This window comes from Muntiacus reevesi, chromosome 4, assembly GCF_963930625.1.
Source record: "Muntiacus reevesi chromosome 4, mMunRee1.1, whole genome shotgun sequence".
NCBI classification, from domain to species: Eukaryota; Metazoa; Chordata; class Mammalia; order Artiodactyla; family Cervidae; genus Muntiacus; species Muntiacus reevesi.
Window position 1 is genome coordinate 70,260,691 of NC_089252.1, and position 14,878 is coordinate 70,275,568.

General features: G+C 47.8%; 1 protein-coding gene across 1 annotated transcript in view; it reads right to left on the reverse strand.

The window, feature by feature from the left end:
- MLH1 (mutL homolog 1) overlaps positions 1–14,878 on the reverse strand; it is an 84,426-nt gene that overhangs the window by 56,004 nt on the left and 13,544 nt on the right. The window contains exons 9-13 of the mRNA XM_065932971.1: positions 13,348–13,460; positions 11,204–11,297; positions 9,968–10,121; positions 5,274–5,650; positions 2,670–2,818 (exon numbers count right to left, since the gene is read on the reverse strand). Of these exons, the coding sequence (XP_065789043.1) occupies positions 2,670–2,818; positions 5,274–5,650; positions 9,968–10,121; positions 11,204–11,297; positions 13,348–13,460 (887 nt within the window). The remainder of the gene's footprint in view (positions 1–2,669; positions 2,819–5,273; positions 5,651–9,967; positions 10,122–11,203; positions 11,298–13,347; positions 13,461–14,878) is intronic.

The following is a 14,878-nucleotide window of genomic DNA, read 5'->3' on the forward strand; positions in this document are numbered from 1 at the left end:
CGGTGTTTCCCACCTGTACTTAACTTCTTCCTCTTATTAAACACTTCACTTGTTTCACTGCTTTCTGTCTCTGTGGGAATTCTTTATCTGCAAAGCCAAAGGGCCAGGGCCTTGTCAATGACCACTGGTCTAGTGGCTAGGATTTAACACTATCACTGCTATGATCCAACCTCAATCTCTGGCTGGGAATCCAAGACCCGCTTCAAGCTGGCCAGGCCACCCAAGATCAAAAGCATCTGACTTCTTTCCTGGGTCAGGACATAGCTCTGTGGGAGTGCAGCCAGGTTCTAGCCCACTTCCCCAAATACGAGCTTCAGAGAGATCCCTGTAGGCATTTAACTCAACCAGCTTCCCTGCTTGGGGCTGTATAAACAGATGTCTCAGGTGTTCATCACAACAGCCGAGTAAGGGCTGTAACAGGAGCACCTGTTCACAGAGCAGGCAACAGATGCCCCACAAAGATGAACAGATTTCTGACTGACTACGGAATACTGTAGGTGGTAGCAGCTTCAACGGAATTCTCCTGGCTCCAAAAGGCAGCCCTACTATCCACACCAAGACCAGGACTCCTCTGGAAAACCCGGCCCTGCTCATCTGGAAACAGCCTCAGTCTGAGGGATCAGGGATCACGTGTCTTACTCATCCCACCATGTGATCTAAAGCAGCTGATCTAGTTTTGCATCTAAGCTCTGGACCAGCCCCCCTGCTGTGGGCTGGGCTAGCAACAACCCCCCCCCTCCACAAGGCAGGCACCCAGACCAGCTTTGCACTGAGGGGATGTTCCAACTAATCTCTCCATCTTCCATTTCTTTATCTTTAAAACAGAGATAACAGCATCTGCTCTGCCTCCCTCACAAGATTATTCTAGAATTAAATGAGGTAATATGCATGAACATACAATTTTAGAACATTTTGATTCATCATCACCTTAGCAATGGACTCCAAACCTAACCAAACTTGGTATAGATTAGATTTATACCTTACCGAAAATAGTTTGCAACTATTCAGAAATTCACTGAAATTATAACTTTTAAATAGCCTGCTCTGCATGAGAAATACAAACTCTTAGAGAAAACTCAGTAAATTCCAAATCTGAGGGAGTCTGTCAATTAAAACAACTGTGAGGGAGACTGCTAAATAAATCAAGTCATGGCCCACCTTCCTTTCATTATTTAAAAATTATTTTAAAAGCTCCCAGCTTGAAAGCCAGTAACAGAGGGAATAGAAGCAAGGGGAACAAATCTTCACGGAAACAGAAATCAGAAGCCAGTTGGCAGCGCCATCTACAACTGGCAAGGCCCTAATCACAGGAAGTGTGCAGCCTTCCCGAGGGAGCAGACCCCACGCCTTCCCCCACATGCAGACAGACAAGGGCCCAGAGTGCGAAGATGAGCAAGAACTAGCTAGGAAGGCAAACTGAGGCCTCTCTTGAGTTCATTCCAATGTGTGTAACTGAGAGAAGAGACAAGGGGTGTCTGAGCCAGAACAGCTGTTTAGGAGGCTAAGGATCAGTGGAAAAGGCCCTGAATTGTTCCTTGGCCAGTCATTTCATTTAAAAGCTAGTCCAGGTTGCCCTATTTTAAGATAACTTTCAACACTGCCATAAAATGTAACTTGTTTAATCAAAAACGTGCAGTAGATGAAAAATGGCAAGGACAGGGCTGAACGGCACAGACTCGGGTACAACACTGCCCAGCAACGACGGACCCACCCAGAGCATGACTGTGACCCAGAGTGGGGTCAGGACTTCTATCAGGGACAAGTCACTGCCACACACCTCAGTCCCTGCATCAATTGATCCCCAGGAGGTGATGAGCCCTCCTTCCATTCCTAAAACCATAAACATCATTTCAGAGTAACAGGGACTCAAATGGAACTCTATACTTGGGCGTTCTGAAAACTATTTCTGAGGAAAATAATAATGATTTTTCATTTTATCTTCAGGATACAAAAATAGCTATTGACTTCTTACTCTGCACCAAGTGTTTCACTTCCATTTTATCTCTAATCAGCACCAGTAATCTTCAATGGTAAAATTAACCTCATTTTACAGGTAAGGAACAACTAGGCACAGAAAGGCTAAGGGCAGACAGCAGACGTGGGAGCTGCCTGGATACACACCAGGCCCTCCAGAACCTGTGTACTCTCAGTCACAGCATACCCCAGGCAGGGCACACTGCTTTTAGCTGAGATAGAAACAAACTGAAGATTCTTTAAATCAGGGGTCCCCAATGCCTGATGATCTGAGGTTGAGCTGATGTAATAATAATAAAAATGAAATGCATAATAAATGTAACTCACTTGAATCACCCTCAAACAATCCCTCCCTTGTCCACTCCCCTAGTCCATGGAAATGGTGTCTTCCATGAAACCAGTCCCTGGTGCCGAAAAGGATGGGGACCACTGCTTGAAATGACCACTTTACTCTGACTTCTCTGATTTAACAAGAGTATGATTCGCTCTGACTGAAACCAGAGACTCACTTTTTCTCTTCTCTCCCAGGTGTCAATTACCTTGAAGCTGACACCACCATGGATTAGTAAAGAAAGCAAGGTTCGCTCAGCACACTGCAGAGACCATCAGGACAAGCATGCTTCCTGCATTTCTGAAACCTTCACCAGAGCGGTTCCAGCCACAGGAGGTGCAGGCAGCCCTCAGCACTTACGTACTCTCATGGCCCCGCTCGTTGATCTCCTCCTGGAGACTCAGAACGCTGGTGAGGTTGATGATCCTTCTCCGGGGGGTACAAGCGGCTGTCATCTCCTTTCGGGATGCATCCTCCACCATTTCCACATCAGAGTCTTCCCGAGGCCTCTTTCTGCAAAGGAGATGAGGAACTGGCAGGTCAACACTATCTTTAAAGTTTTTAAAGTCAGTCAAATTTTGCCTCGCATTTTGGAGAAGGAAGCAGCTTCTATGTGCCAAATCTGCACGTATTGGGGGAGGGGGGGGGACCGCCCCACGAAGGAGCCAGTCAGATCAGTCTGTTCTCCCGGATACTGCTTCTCAGACACCTCTGGGGCCCAAGCAAGGGGCCACTGGACATGGCTCAGCTCAGAGACCTGAAGGGGCTTGAGCATGTGTGCTGATCTCGCCACGTCTCATTCATTCAGCCCTCCACCCTCCAGGTTCCCCTCCACCCATCACTGTTGCATAACTCCAACCTCACTCAGCCATGACAAGGCGCCTGCCTTCACCATGCTGGCTGTCCAGTGGCACAAACAGCAACAGGAGAAAGGTCGTTTTAAGTAGCAACAGATGTTGTGATGAAGATAAAACAAGGTAACAGACTGAGGGGAGAAGGAAAGAACTTTAGATTAAATGGACAAAGACAGTCTCTGGTGAGAGGGGACATCTGAGTTGAGACCTGGGTGACAAGAGGTCGGAGAGTTACTGGGCCGAGGGACGAGTTCGGCCAAAGCGCCACGAAGGGGAGGACAGTGATGGGCTGGGGCGGCCAGGCTGGTTTCACTCCAAGTGGTTTTCAGCAAGGAGTGATGCACTCTGGTTCCTGGTCTAAAAAGATTTCTTTGCTGTGCAGTCAATGGCTCGTAGTGTCACCTACCTTCCCAAGTGATAAATAAAAATATCACACTTCCCGGCAGGGCTGTTAAGATCATGAACTGAGCTAATGCATGTAAATATCTGGCACACAGCGGATGCTCAGTAAGTGTTAGCACCCTTTATTATTCTCTGGAAACAAATGCTTAGAAGTTGTCTTGCTAGACTGACTTGGACATGAGCGAACCAGAGTCAAGTAACAGGCCCAAGTTCCAGTGGGCATTTAGAGCCCGGGTTTTGGTGGTCAGCCACCAGGTGGACACATGGCCTTGGGCAAAGGACTTCACCCAGAGCTCCAGGGACACTGCCTGCACACGCTGAGTAAGGAATACGTACCTTACAAATTCCAGTGAGATGTCCTTAAAGCACCCACAGAGTGTACACTGAACACCAAAGAAAATATACAGATGGCCAAGCAGCACATGAAAAGATGCTCAACATAATCATTAGAAAAATGCACACCAAAACTACAGTGAGTTCTCACATCAGTGAGAACGGCAATCATTAAAAAATCTATGAATAAATGTTGGCGAGGGTGTGAAGAAAAGGGAACCTTCAACTGTTGATGAGAATGTAAACTGGCACAGCCACTGTAGACAACAGTATGGAAGTTTCTTAAAAAACAAAACTACCATATGACCCGGCAATCCTACTACGCTGAGAAAACCGTAAGTCAAAAAAATGCAAGCACCCCAGGGTTTACTGCAGCACTACTTACAATAGCTAAAACATAGAAACGACCTAAACGACCATCAACAGAGAAACAGATAAAGATGTGATATGTGTACATGTACAGGGAATATTACTCAGCCATTAAAAGAAGTGAAATTGGGTCATTTGTAGAGATATGGATGGCCATAGAGTCTATCATACAGGCTGAAGTCAGAAAGAGAAAAACAAATATTGTATATTAATGCATATATGTGGAATCTAGAAAAATAGTACAGATGAACCTATTTACAGGGCAAGAACAGAGACACAGACATAGAGAACAGATGTGTGGACACAGGAGGAAGAGGAGGGAAGGTCTGACATAAACACATTACCATGAGTAAACCAGACAGCTGGTGGGAAGCTGCTAGATAGAACAAGGAGCTCAGCTCAGCGCTGTCACGACCTAGGAGGGTGGGAGGGGGGTAGAGACCAAGACGGAGGGGTACGCACACGGTTAGCTGATTCACACTGCTGTACAGCAGAAACTAACACAGAGCTACAAAGCAAATGTATTCCAATTAAAGAAATTAAATTGACAGTCATTGGTTCAGCTGTTCCTGTCTCCCTCCCCCTAGCTCTCCACCACTAGCCCATGCGCTTCAGGTAGTTTCATAATTTAAACTGAGAAACTCTGCTTCTTCTCAAAGGAGTGACAACAGCTTGGAGAAGGATGAAGAATCCTCCAGATGTTTTAGGTCCCTGTTCCCAGGCACCTCTGCTGTTGAGGCTTTATTAAAATTCATTATTAAGGATAAATCTGATTTTTTTTCTGATGTGTTTTCAAATAATGTTTGGAATCATGGGCATTTAAGGTATTTCAAAGCCCACTGTGATAGGTGACTCTCAAGCCATGGTCAAAGGCAGACAGTGGACCATCCCACTGGAGGGAGACGGTGAACAGGCAGAGAGAAGGTGCAAGGACTTTGTGACAGTTCAAGTTAGAAGGCAGTTTCATCAAAGAACAAAGAAGGCCAGCTGCCTTTCCCCCAAGATCATACCTGGGGTTCTCAGGGCTGGAAGAGGGCCCTCTCTTCTCGGCCAGGTCTGCAGTCCTCATTGTTGCATCGTCCTCTAAGGCCTGACTCCTGGCAGACACTTCAGCAGGAGCTGGGAGTTCTAGCATCTCCTCATCCTGCTGCCTGGTCCCGCTACTAGAAGCATCTGTCCTGTCCTCTGGGACAACAGCCTGGGGCTGACTGGACAGGGCCTTGCTCACAGGCTGCAGGAAGGCATCGAGCTTCTGTTCCCGGCAGTCTGTGCGGACCATCTGGTGGGCATACACTCTGTCACCACTTCCGGCAGTGGATGAGGAAGTCACACTCGGTGTGGATTTAACTGCCTCCCCAGAGGGGCCAGTAAGACCTGGCAGTAAAGTCTGTGTCAAAAAAGAAGACCGTGGGAAGATTCAGACTATGAAGTACAGAAGTAAAGGTCCCAAAACAGAGCAGAAGCTAGAACCAGGTATAATTATCACCACAGAATTATTATAGAAGGAATTCTGACCAAAATTTGAAGTATGAAATTAAAAATACACAAATATAGGGACTTCCTTTGTGTCCAGTGGTTCCCAATGCAGGGGGCCTGGGTTTGATCCCTGGTCAGGGAACTAAGATTCCGCATGCCACACAGCATGGCCAAAAAAGTAATAAAGACAGAAATAGACAATATAAAACCAAAAATTCACCAAAATCCTTACAATTTAAAAATCGGTTTGATATAAAAATACTCATGTAAAGCTCATATATTTCTGTCCATTTTTTTTTGTCGCCATAAGGGATTTATTCTGGTAAAATATGCACAACACAGAATTTATTTAACCATGTTCATGTATACAGTCCTTAAGTACACCAACAATGTTGTGCAACCGTCACCTACATCCATCCTCCCAAGTGGAAACTCTCCCCTCGCTTCTGGCAACCACCTTCCAACTGTCTTATTTTTAAATATACGTATTTCCTACTTCTGTGCACTGATAAGGCCTGGAAGCAGTGACCACCCAGTAGCAATGAGGAACACCCCCCCCCCCCACCTCAACCCCAGATTATAGTTTCTAAATGCCATTCCCCACTAAAATAAAGCAGTTCTTTGGAAAAGTGGCCAAATTCAGGGCATGGACTGGGAAACTATACAGTGAGCCTACAAAAATCCTATCTTACCAGAAACAAGGAAATTATCAAAGATTCAAACAATTGGGTTAAAAGGACAAGAGCACCAGCCTGAAGTGGTTTCTGCTGGTCAAGGATGGAATAATTTAACTACAACTAATCGAATTATGATGCTTGTTAACAGCTATGACTAAATACTGAAAGAGAAAGAAAAATGGAGAGGAAGAAAGGAAAGCAGGAAGGAGATAAGATAGGGAGAACAAAGTCACTAAACATTACTGGACATTGCTAGGACACCAACCCATTTCCCTGCAAACTGATCACCAAAGGCAAAGAACTCAGCAATCATCCTTCCTTTCTGGCATAAACTATTTCAGGATAACCTAATAACTAACAAACGAGTGAAAATTATTTGCTACAGAAAAAAACTGGTTTATTAATAAAGAAGAAATGATAAAAACAAGAAAATCATAATCTCACAATCCTAATGAAATACTGGCTCAGGCAACGACCATCAAGGAATGGTGAAACTAATCACTAATGGTGACCTTCATGGTAAAGGAATCAGGCTGTCGGCAGCTGAGACCACTGATTAATCTTATCACACGGATACTTACTTGCATATGTACTTAACTTCATTTGCCTGTGCAATCCACAGGTGGGTTTGGGGAGGCAAAAACTAACAAAATTACTTTGCAGACAGTCACTTTAAAGTCCTAAAAAGTGAAATACCCCGTCCAACGTGACGGAGCTGGAACAACCCACAAGCACCACCAGGGTTCCCGATTTTCACACCAAACGGCAGCCCAGCAAACCAGGGCTGCTATTGTCCTGGCCCCAGGAGCGTAGTGCTTCAAGGCCCAAGCTGGGGAGCAGGAAGAAGGCAACCCAGGCCCAAAAAGTGAGGAGCCAGGGCGACCTGATGTTGGCAGGTTGGCAGGGCAAGAAGGTGTCTGAGGACCCCACGGGAGTGGGGACAGTCTTTGTTTGGAGACCTCCACCCAGAACAGTGCACCGATAGACAGAGGCAGGTCCCCTGATCCAGAAACCCACCTTCCAGATTTGATTCAGGTGACCAAATAACAAAACACCAATATTGTGTTTGATTTATTTAACTCTGTTGATATAACTAATGGCCCAGCTACTCAACACTGCTGGAAGGGGAGCCTCCTTGAGATATTCAGGTGTTTTGTTCTGGGAGGAGGCCTTTCCTCATTCTAGATCTGGGCTCCCAGCCTCCACATCCCAGCCCTGCACCCGCATCTGCTCTACTGCCAGGCTTCTGGGAGTTGATTGAGGCTGGGTGAAAGTCTGGGCCTGGAGGAGAGGCGGTGGTTTCCGAGGGTGGGGGGAGGTGGGGGTCAGTCAGGGTGCATTCACACTCTGACGGGGGTGGAGAGGGGGTGCAAAAAAAAACAAAACAAAAAAACAGAAACCCACCTTCCTTCTAAAGACACACCAGTCAGAACCCACAGAGTTATCTCGGGAAATAAAACAGAATCTAACAAATCTGCCTCATGCAGGATAGGACAAGCAGGGAAGTCGAGTTTCTTTTCCTGGTACAGCCACAGTCGCCTCCCGGGACTCTGGTGAACCCCTTCCTCCAGGCTTCTCCTCCCCTTCCCACCAACCAACCAAGGCCCCGGGGCCAGCATTTCCAGATTTCAACTATTGATCAGTGATCAGAGACAGGCCCTTTGTCCAGGCTCCCTCCTCACTCTGCCCAAGTCGCTGTGGGTTTCCATCCGCTTTCCATGCAGCAGCCACAGAGCTCTTCGTAAAATGCAAACCAGTTCCTGTCCATTCCCATCACATTGAAGTCTACACTCCTTACCTGGCTGATAAAACCCCTCGAACTGACCTGAACTCTGCAGGGAGCGTAGACCTTCACACATGCCCAGCGTTGCTTAACCCCACCTATGCATGCCTATGCCTGGCCAAGCTTTTAAAAACTACCGACGCCAAGACCCACCCCCTGAGACAGATTTACGTTTGGGGAGGGCCCAGGTAGTTTTTAAACATGGCCCAGGTGATTCCCATCAGGCAGCCAGCATGGAGAACGCTGACAGCAGGCTGAGCGTTCAGATCCTCAACACCTGTTATCTTGCAGCCCTCCCCCACCACCCGGCAAGGCCTGCATCCTCATCCTCTCCTCTGCCAGAAACGCCCTGTGCACGCCTGTTCCCTTCTGCCCACCTAATTCCTTCTCAGCCCTGGGGGCCAAGGCTCTATCCACATCCCTTCCCCCACGTCTCTGAGGCTCACGTCCGGGACAAGAGCCCCCACCCCTCCAAGTCTGCTTTGCTCTCATGTGGGATGTGGACTCTAGCCTCCGTGAAGGGAGGAATCGGTCTCTGCTGCACCCCCAGCACCCAGGGCCCATCAGGGGGCTTCTGGGGTATCTGGGGAGGGAGCAGCAAAGGGCACTGAGGCTGAGTCGGCCACAATGGATGACAACCTCCCGGATCAGCACGGAGGGCTCACGCACACCCCCCGGGCCCCAACAACCTGCAGGCGTGCGGTCCCCGGACAGCTGCGGCTGCCCAAGGGCATCTGCTCACTGCTGGAGCCCACACCATCCCCCATCGAGGCTCTCTGCAGGCAGGTAACCGTGAGTGCTCTTGGGGAGGCGCTCACCTGCTTGGCCGCTTTGAAAGTTTTCAGAGAAGCAGGGCTCACAGAAGCCCACCCCCAGCCTGCAGGACCCAGGGTGACGTAAGGGGGGAGGCTCCATTTCCCTAGTCGCGGCATCTGCTGTGCCGCTGACGAAGCCACCCTCACTACTCGGGGCAGTCACCTCAGAACTGCAACCAGACACTGGACATGGTACTATCACCTGCTTATTGTACAGACGGAGGGAAACTGAGGCCCCAGAGAAGGGGAGTAGCTTATAATCAATGCTCTTAGAACCTGGACAATTGCAGTAAGTTGAATGGTGCCTGGTCCCGGACCAGACATTTTCCACTTGCTGTTCACCAACCACTTATAACTGTCCTTGGATGTGAGGGCGACCAGCTCCATCCTTACTGAGGGAGACGTGGAGGTCAGGGAAAGGCAGTCACACGGTGGTAACAAGGCCTGACTAAAGGCCCTGCCCAGGGCCCTGCCTCTACACTCCGCCCCAGATATGGGGGATCAGCCTCCTCTAAACGTCTCCAGTGGGCAATGCAGGCGAGAGGCGCCCCTCTCTGTTTCAGACAGCCCCTGTTCCTAGGAAGGCGGTCTAAGGCCCCAGAAAGAGGCAGAGAGAGAACTCAGGGCTTACGACTCCAGGCTCAGGGGTAACACCATGAACCTTCAGAGTCGGGTTCAAGAAAGGTGCTGAAAGAGAACTATCAAAGTGGGACTCCCCGGCGATCCCGCGGTTAAGACACTAACTTTCCACTGCCGGGGGCATGGATTTGATCTCTGGTCAGGGAACTAAGATCCTGCGTGCTGCAGGTCAAGGCCAAAAGAAAAAAAGAAAAGTATCAAAGTCAGTCGAAAGTCCCATAAAGCAACAGTGAACTATCTGGGCTCTCCTGTGTGACAGGGCACGTTTACGGTGGCAGAGGCACCGGAGAAAGAGCTGGGTGAGGCGTCCCCACCTGGGTGAAGTAGGTCCTGGAGGCGTTGGAGCCCAGGAGCCTGCTCTCAACGTGCTGCTGCACCCGCTCCAGGATGCTATCCTCATGCAGGAAGTGAACCTCATGCTTCGTGGGGTGCACGTTGACGTCCACATTCTGGGGGCTGATTTCTAGACTGGCAGGAAAAAGGAGAATCACGTAACACAGTGAGAAACGCGGGGAAAATTCACTCACAGTGTATGTGGTGGGCAGGAGACGTGGGGAGGCCAAATGACGCAGTGGTTAAGACTTCAAGGTCAAATCCAAGTGACCATGGTTCAAATGCTGACTCTGCTACTTGGCAGCCGAGTCGCTGCAGGTAGGTCACAGCATCTTTCTATGCCTCGATTTCCGTGCCTGTGACCTGGACCTAATACATGTTGGGGATTAAATTCATGTAAAGCACTTTGCATGTACCCGGCACATTTATCATCCATCACATTACCATCACTCCAGAGCTAGTGGAATTTCTCATTTGATAACACAGCCAAGGCATTTAACAATTCACTGACCAGCAACCTACTAGTATGTCTTTTGTTACCCAACCTTTATAGACCAGAGTGTTTCAATATTCATGTACAAAACAACTCATCAATGACAGGTGTCAGTTTCTGCAAAAATTCCTCAGTCAACAATGTGTTAACTTCTCAGGACTGGTTCTCCCATATGTAACCATGAACCTGTCCCTACTTACTGTTCAGTATTATGTGGAGATAAAAACATATTCAAAAAATAATATATGTGACAGAACTTTCTAACATTAAAATGTTGCACAAAAGTCAGTTTAAAGGCTGTGCGATCAACTTACTGCCTCAGGTCAAAGCCAGCATCTACCACTGCAAGCTCTGATAACGGAGTGTGGCAGTGTGAACTGTTGTCGGCAGAGGGCGCTGGACAGACTCGCAGGAGAAAAGGGTTTCTCTGCCAGGTTAAGGCAGGTTCCTACTGGTTCAGGGGCAAGGCGATGTTCACTTTTGTTTCACTAACATACTGCCTGGCACCAGGGAGGCTCTCGGTGGGATTCTACAACAGAAGTGAATAAACAAAGGCAAACTGTGCCTTTCACCTGTGAAAAGGGACAGAACACCCTGAGCCAGTGGGATATGGGGTTCACTCTCACTCGGTTAACTAACAAGTCCGTGGCTCTTTCAGAGAGGATGGCTGGACAGAATTTCTCTTTTCTACAAGTCTTGGGTGAGGAATTCAGTGCTGCCTTACCTGAGGTACAGGAACGGGTGTGTGCCTTTGGGCAAATACGCTGCATACACCGTTTCTATGGCTTTTCTTAAGGAAGCAGACTCTACCAGACGATCTAGAAAATAAAAGGCAATAAGCTCCTATCTGTCTTAAGGGTGAGGTGACAGGTGCCCACCAATACCATGCCATGACATCAGCTCGGGAAGAACACGGCTGGGGTGACACCCGCAACAGTCCCCCTTTACCATCATGATCCCCTAGCATCTCACTGGGGGCATGGGGCTCTCCTCTCATCAGAGCAGCAGCAACAGCCGATTCTGCCTCCCGGCTCCCTTCCTCACCCCTCCCCAGCAGCCCAGGCAGACCACATGCCCCTGCTCAGCACTTCACTCTGCAAACATACACTCTGGGCTACAAGCAGGGAAACAAAGGCTGGTGACCAGAACTAGCCCCAGCTCCCGTGGTAAGGACCCTACTGGGGCCGGCGTGCGGAATGGCGGGGGGACAGCAGCTACGCTGGCTCCGGGAGCTCCAACACTGCGGTAGCTGAACAGAGACTTAAGGGTGAGTGCACTTCCCAGGCATTTCAGGGGGTACACATCTCTGACTGCATGCTCAGAGTAATTTAGGAGATGAGGCAGGCTTGAGAGTGTAGAAAAGGACAAAAGCCAGAGAGATAAGCTGGAAGATCTATTTTCAAACAACACGGCTCTCTTTTTTCCCCAGACTCTTGACCTGTTGATGATCTACTGTCCCGTGCTGGTGGAGTGGCGGGTATGTCACATCTTTTTATGTCCAAGGGAAGAGAGGCAGTGATCTTATGAGCAAGGAGACTATTATTCTGAGTGCTCACTACGTCACCCACAGCTGCCACGATGATATCGCTGTGCTACGTAACCTAACAAAAGGGGCCCTCTGCTGAGGTTTCTGAACTTGAGACACACTGGAGAATGTTCTTTGTCCCTGCCACCCGAGAGAGCCTGTCCAGTGTGTAGATAAGTGAACAACACACATAAGAGTCTGACCTAACCTCTACAGAGTCTATAAATAATAAATGCTGGAGAGGGTGTGGAGAAAAGGGAACCCTCCTCCACTGTTGGTGGGAATGTAAATTGGTACAGCCACTACAGAGAACAGTATAGAGGTTCCTTAAAAAACTAAAAATAGAGTTACCATACAATCCAACATCTGGAGAAAATGAAAACTCCAATTCAAAAAGGTACAAATGCACCCTAAAATTCACAGCTGCAAAGACATGGAAGCAACCCGAATGTCCATGAACAGATGCGAGAACAAAGAAGACGTGGTGTGTATTTCTATAAGCATTTATGTGCATAGATAAATCACAGTGGGAATATCAGCCATGAAAAAGAATGAAATATTGCCATTTGCAGCAACATGGTGAGATAAGTCAAAGACAAATTATTGTATCACTTTTATGTAGAATATAAAAAATAATACAAATGAACTTATTTACAAAACAGAAACAGACTCACAGACATAGAAAACAAACTTATGGATACCAATGGAAAAAGGAGGGAGAAGGATAAATTAGGAGCATGGGATTAACCAATACACACCACTGTATGTTAAACAGACAACAAAGATTTACTGTATAGCACAGGGAACTATATTCAATATATTGCAATAACCTATAATGGAAAGAATCTGAAAATATATACCTAAGTATATAACTGATTCACTTTGCTGTATACCTAAAACTAATACAATACTGTAAATCAACTATACTTCAATTAAAAAAAGGAAAAAACACTGCCTACACCTAAAATACTCCCTCCCTATGCCCTGCTCTGCAATTCCCAACAGTGGGTCTTGATGTAAGAAGAGAACAAAGGTCTGCCCCGGGCCTGCTGGTAAGGCTCCGAGCCCAGCAGGGAGGAGGCTGGACTGGCTCACAGCGCTGGGATGCCCTCCCCTGGGCATCCTCTCAGAGGCAAGAACCAGACTCCGCAACTGTCAGCCAACCCCAAGCACGTGTGAGAGGACTGAGGAGGCTCAGGGCAGAAACCGTAACTACTTCCTAATTACCACATTTCTCCATAAGGTTTCCCCGGGTGTAATCAAGCCTGTGGATAAGAAATTCCTCCACGGCCCCTTAAAGCTCCCTGTGGAGGGATTTCTCCACATAGCTCTTTCTCACTTACGGTTGATGAAGAGTAAGAAGATGCACTTCTTCACCGAATAGTTTGCATTGGATATGTAGCCACTCATTTTGAAGGCAAGGGTTTTATCCTCACATTCAACTTCTATCAATTCTCTGGTTGGAAAAAAGAGAAATTTTGAGGCTTTTCAAACAACTGGAAAATTTAAACACTCTAAAGAATCAGAGTTGGAAAAATCAGTGCTCCTTCCCATAAACTGACTCTGCCAAAAGTGGATCCCAGAGACTTGGTTCATTAAGATCCTCCAGGCCCACCTTCCATCCGTCTATCCAACCTCTCATCCACCTATCTAGCCATCCATTCACCCACCTAGCCAGTATTTTCAAGCATTTATATGTCAATCGTCACTGTCACTGTTGGCACATGGCAAATCAAGTTCTGAGATGTTATTTTGCTGAAACTTTTATGTATCTTAGTAACTCAGTCCCAAAGATGATTCCAAAGAATCATCTCTGCTGAAAATCTCTTACTTTGTTGATGGGGAACATGACAGGCTCCTGTGTGGTGGCCCCTAGAGTGTGTTTATGGGGAGCAGGGGCACCTATTAAGATGAAACAAGGTCCCCCCATAAGCCACACTCATTTCTGCCTGAGGGCCTCTCAAGTGCTAATCCCTCCAGCTGCAAAGTTCCCTCTGCTGGTGTGGCTTCCCAGGTGGCGCTAGTGGTAAAGAACCTGCCTGCCAAAGCAGGACACGTAAGAGACACGGGTTCAGTCCCTGGGTCGGGAAGATCCCCTGGAGTAGGAATGGCAACCCACTCCAGTATTCTTGCCTGGAGAATCCTGTGGACAGAGAAGCCCCGAGGGCTACAGTCCATGGGCTCTCACGGAGTCGAACACGACTGAAGCGACTTGGCACAAACACCAGCTAGTTTTTTCCCCCTTACCCACTGCATGTAGGGGTCACCTCCTCAAAGAGCCTTCCATGACAATCCCTCTCCCTGACCTCAGGAGATGCCCCACCTTATACTTCTCCTTTAAGCCATCGAGCACAGTCACTAATGAATGGAGTAATTATTTCCTGTGTCTTTTCAATTACAGTATGAGCTGTCTGGGGGCAAGACTCCTTCCTGCTTTATTCCCTCCTGCCCATCTCTACCCCACGGCACAGTGGCCAGCAAGGGGCAGAAGCTCATTACACACTTGCTGGAAGGATGGCTGACGCTCCACAGGCAGTGGTGTGTCCTCCAAGCCTCCCCACACAGCGAACCAGCAGGCCCTCTCTCCCCAAAAAAGAGGCTGGTTTCCTGGAAACCTGTTTGGGGAGCTGCTCCTCCATGGGGTTTCCAATCTCTTATACTCTCTAAGAGTTTCATAACAACTAATTCTGAACCTTAGAATCTAGCCAAAGAGCTCTTAAAAGTTACACTGGGGGAAAAAAAGTTTCACTGGGTCTTAAAATTTGGTCAACAGAACTCTCTGTTTGCTCTGGGAGCACAACTGGAAAAATAATTCTTTAACACTTGATTAGTAAAAAAAAAAAAAGGGGGGTAATTAAAAGCAAATTGACTGTC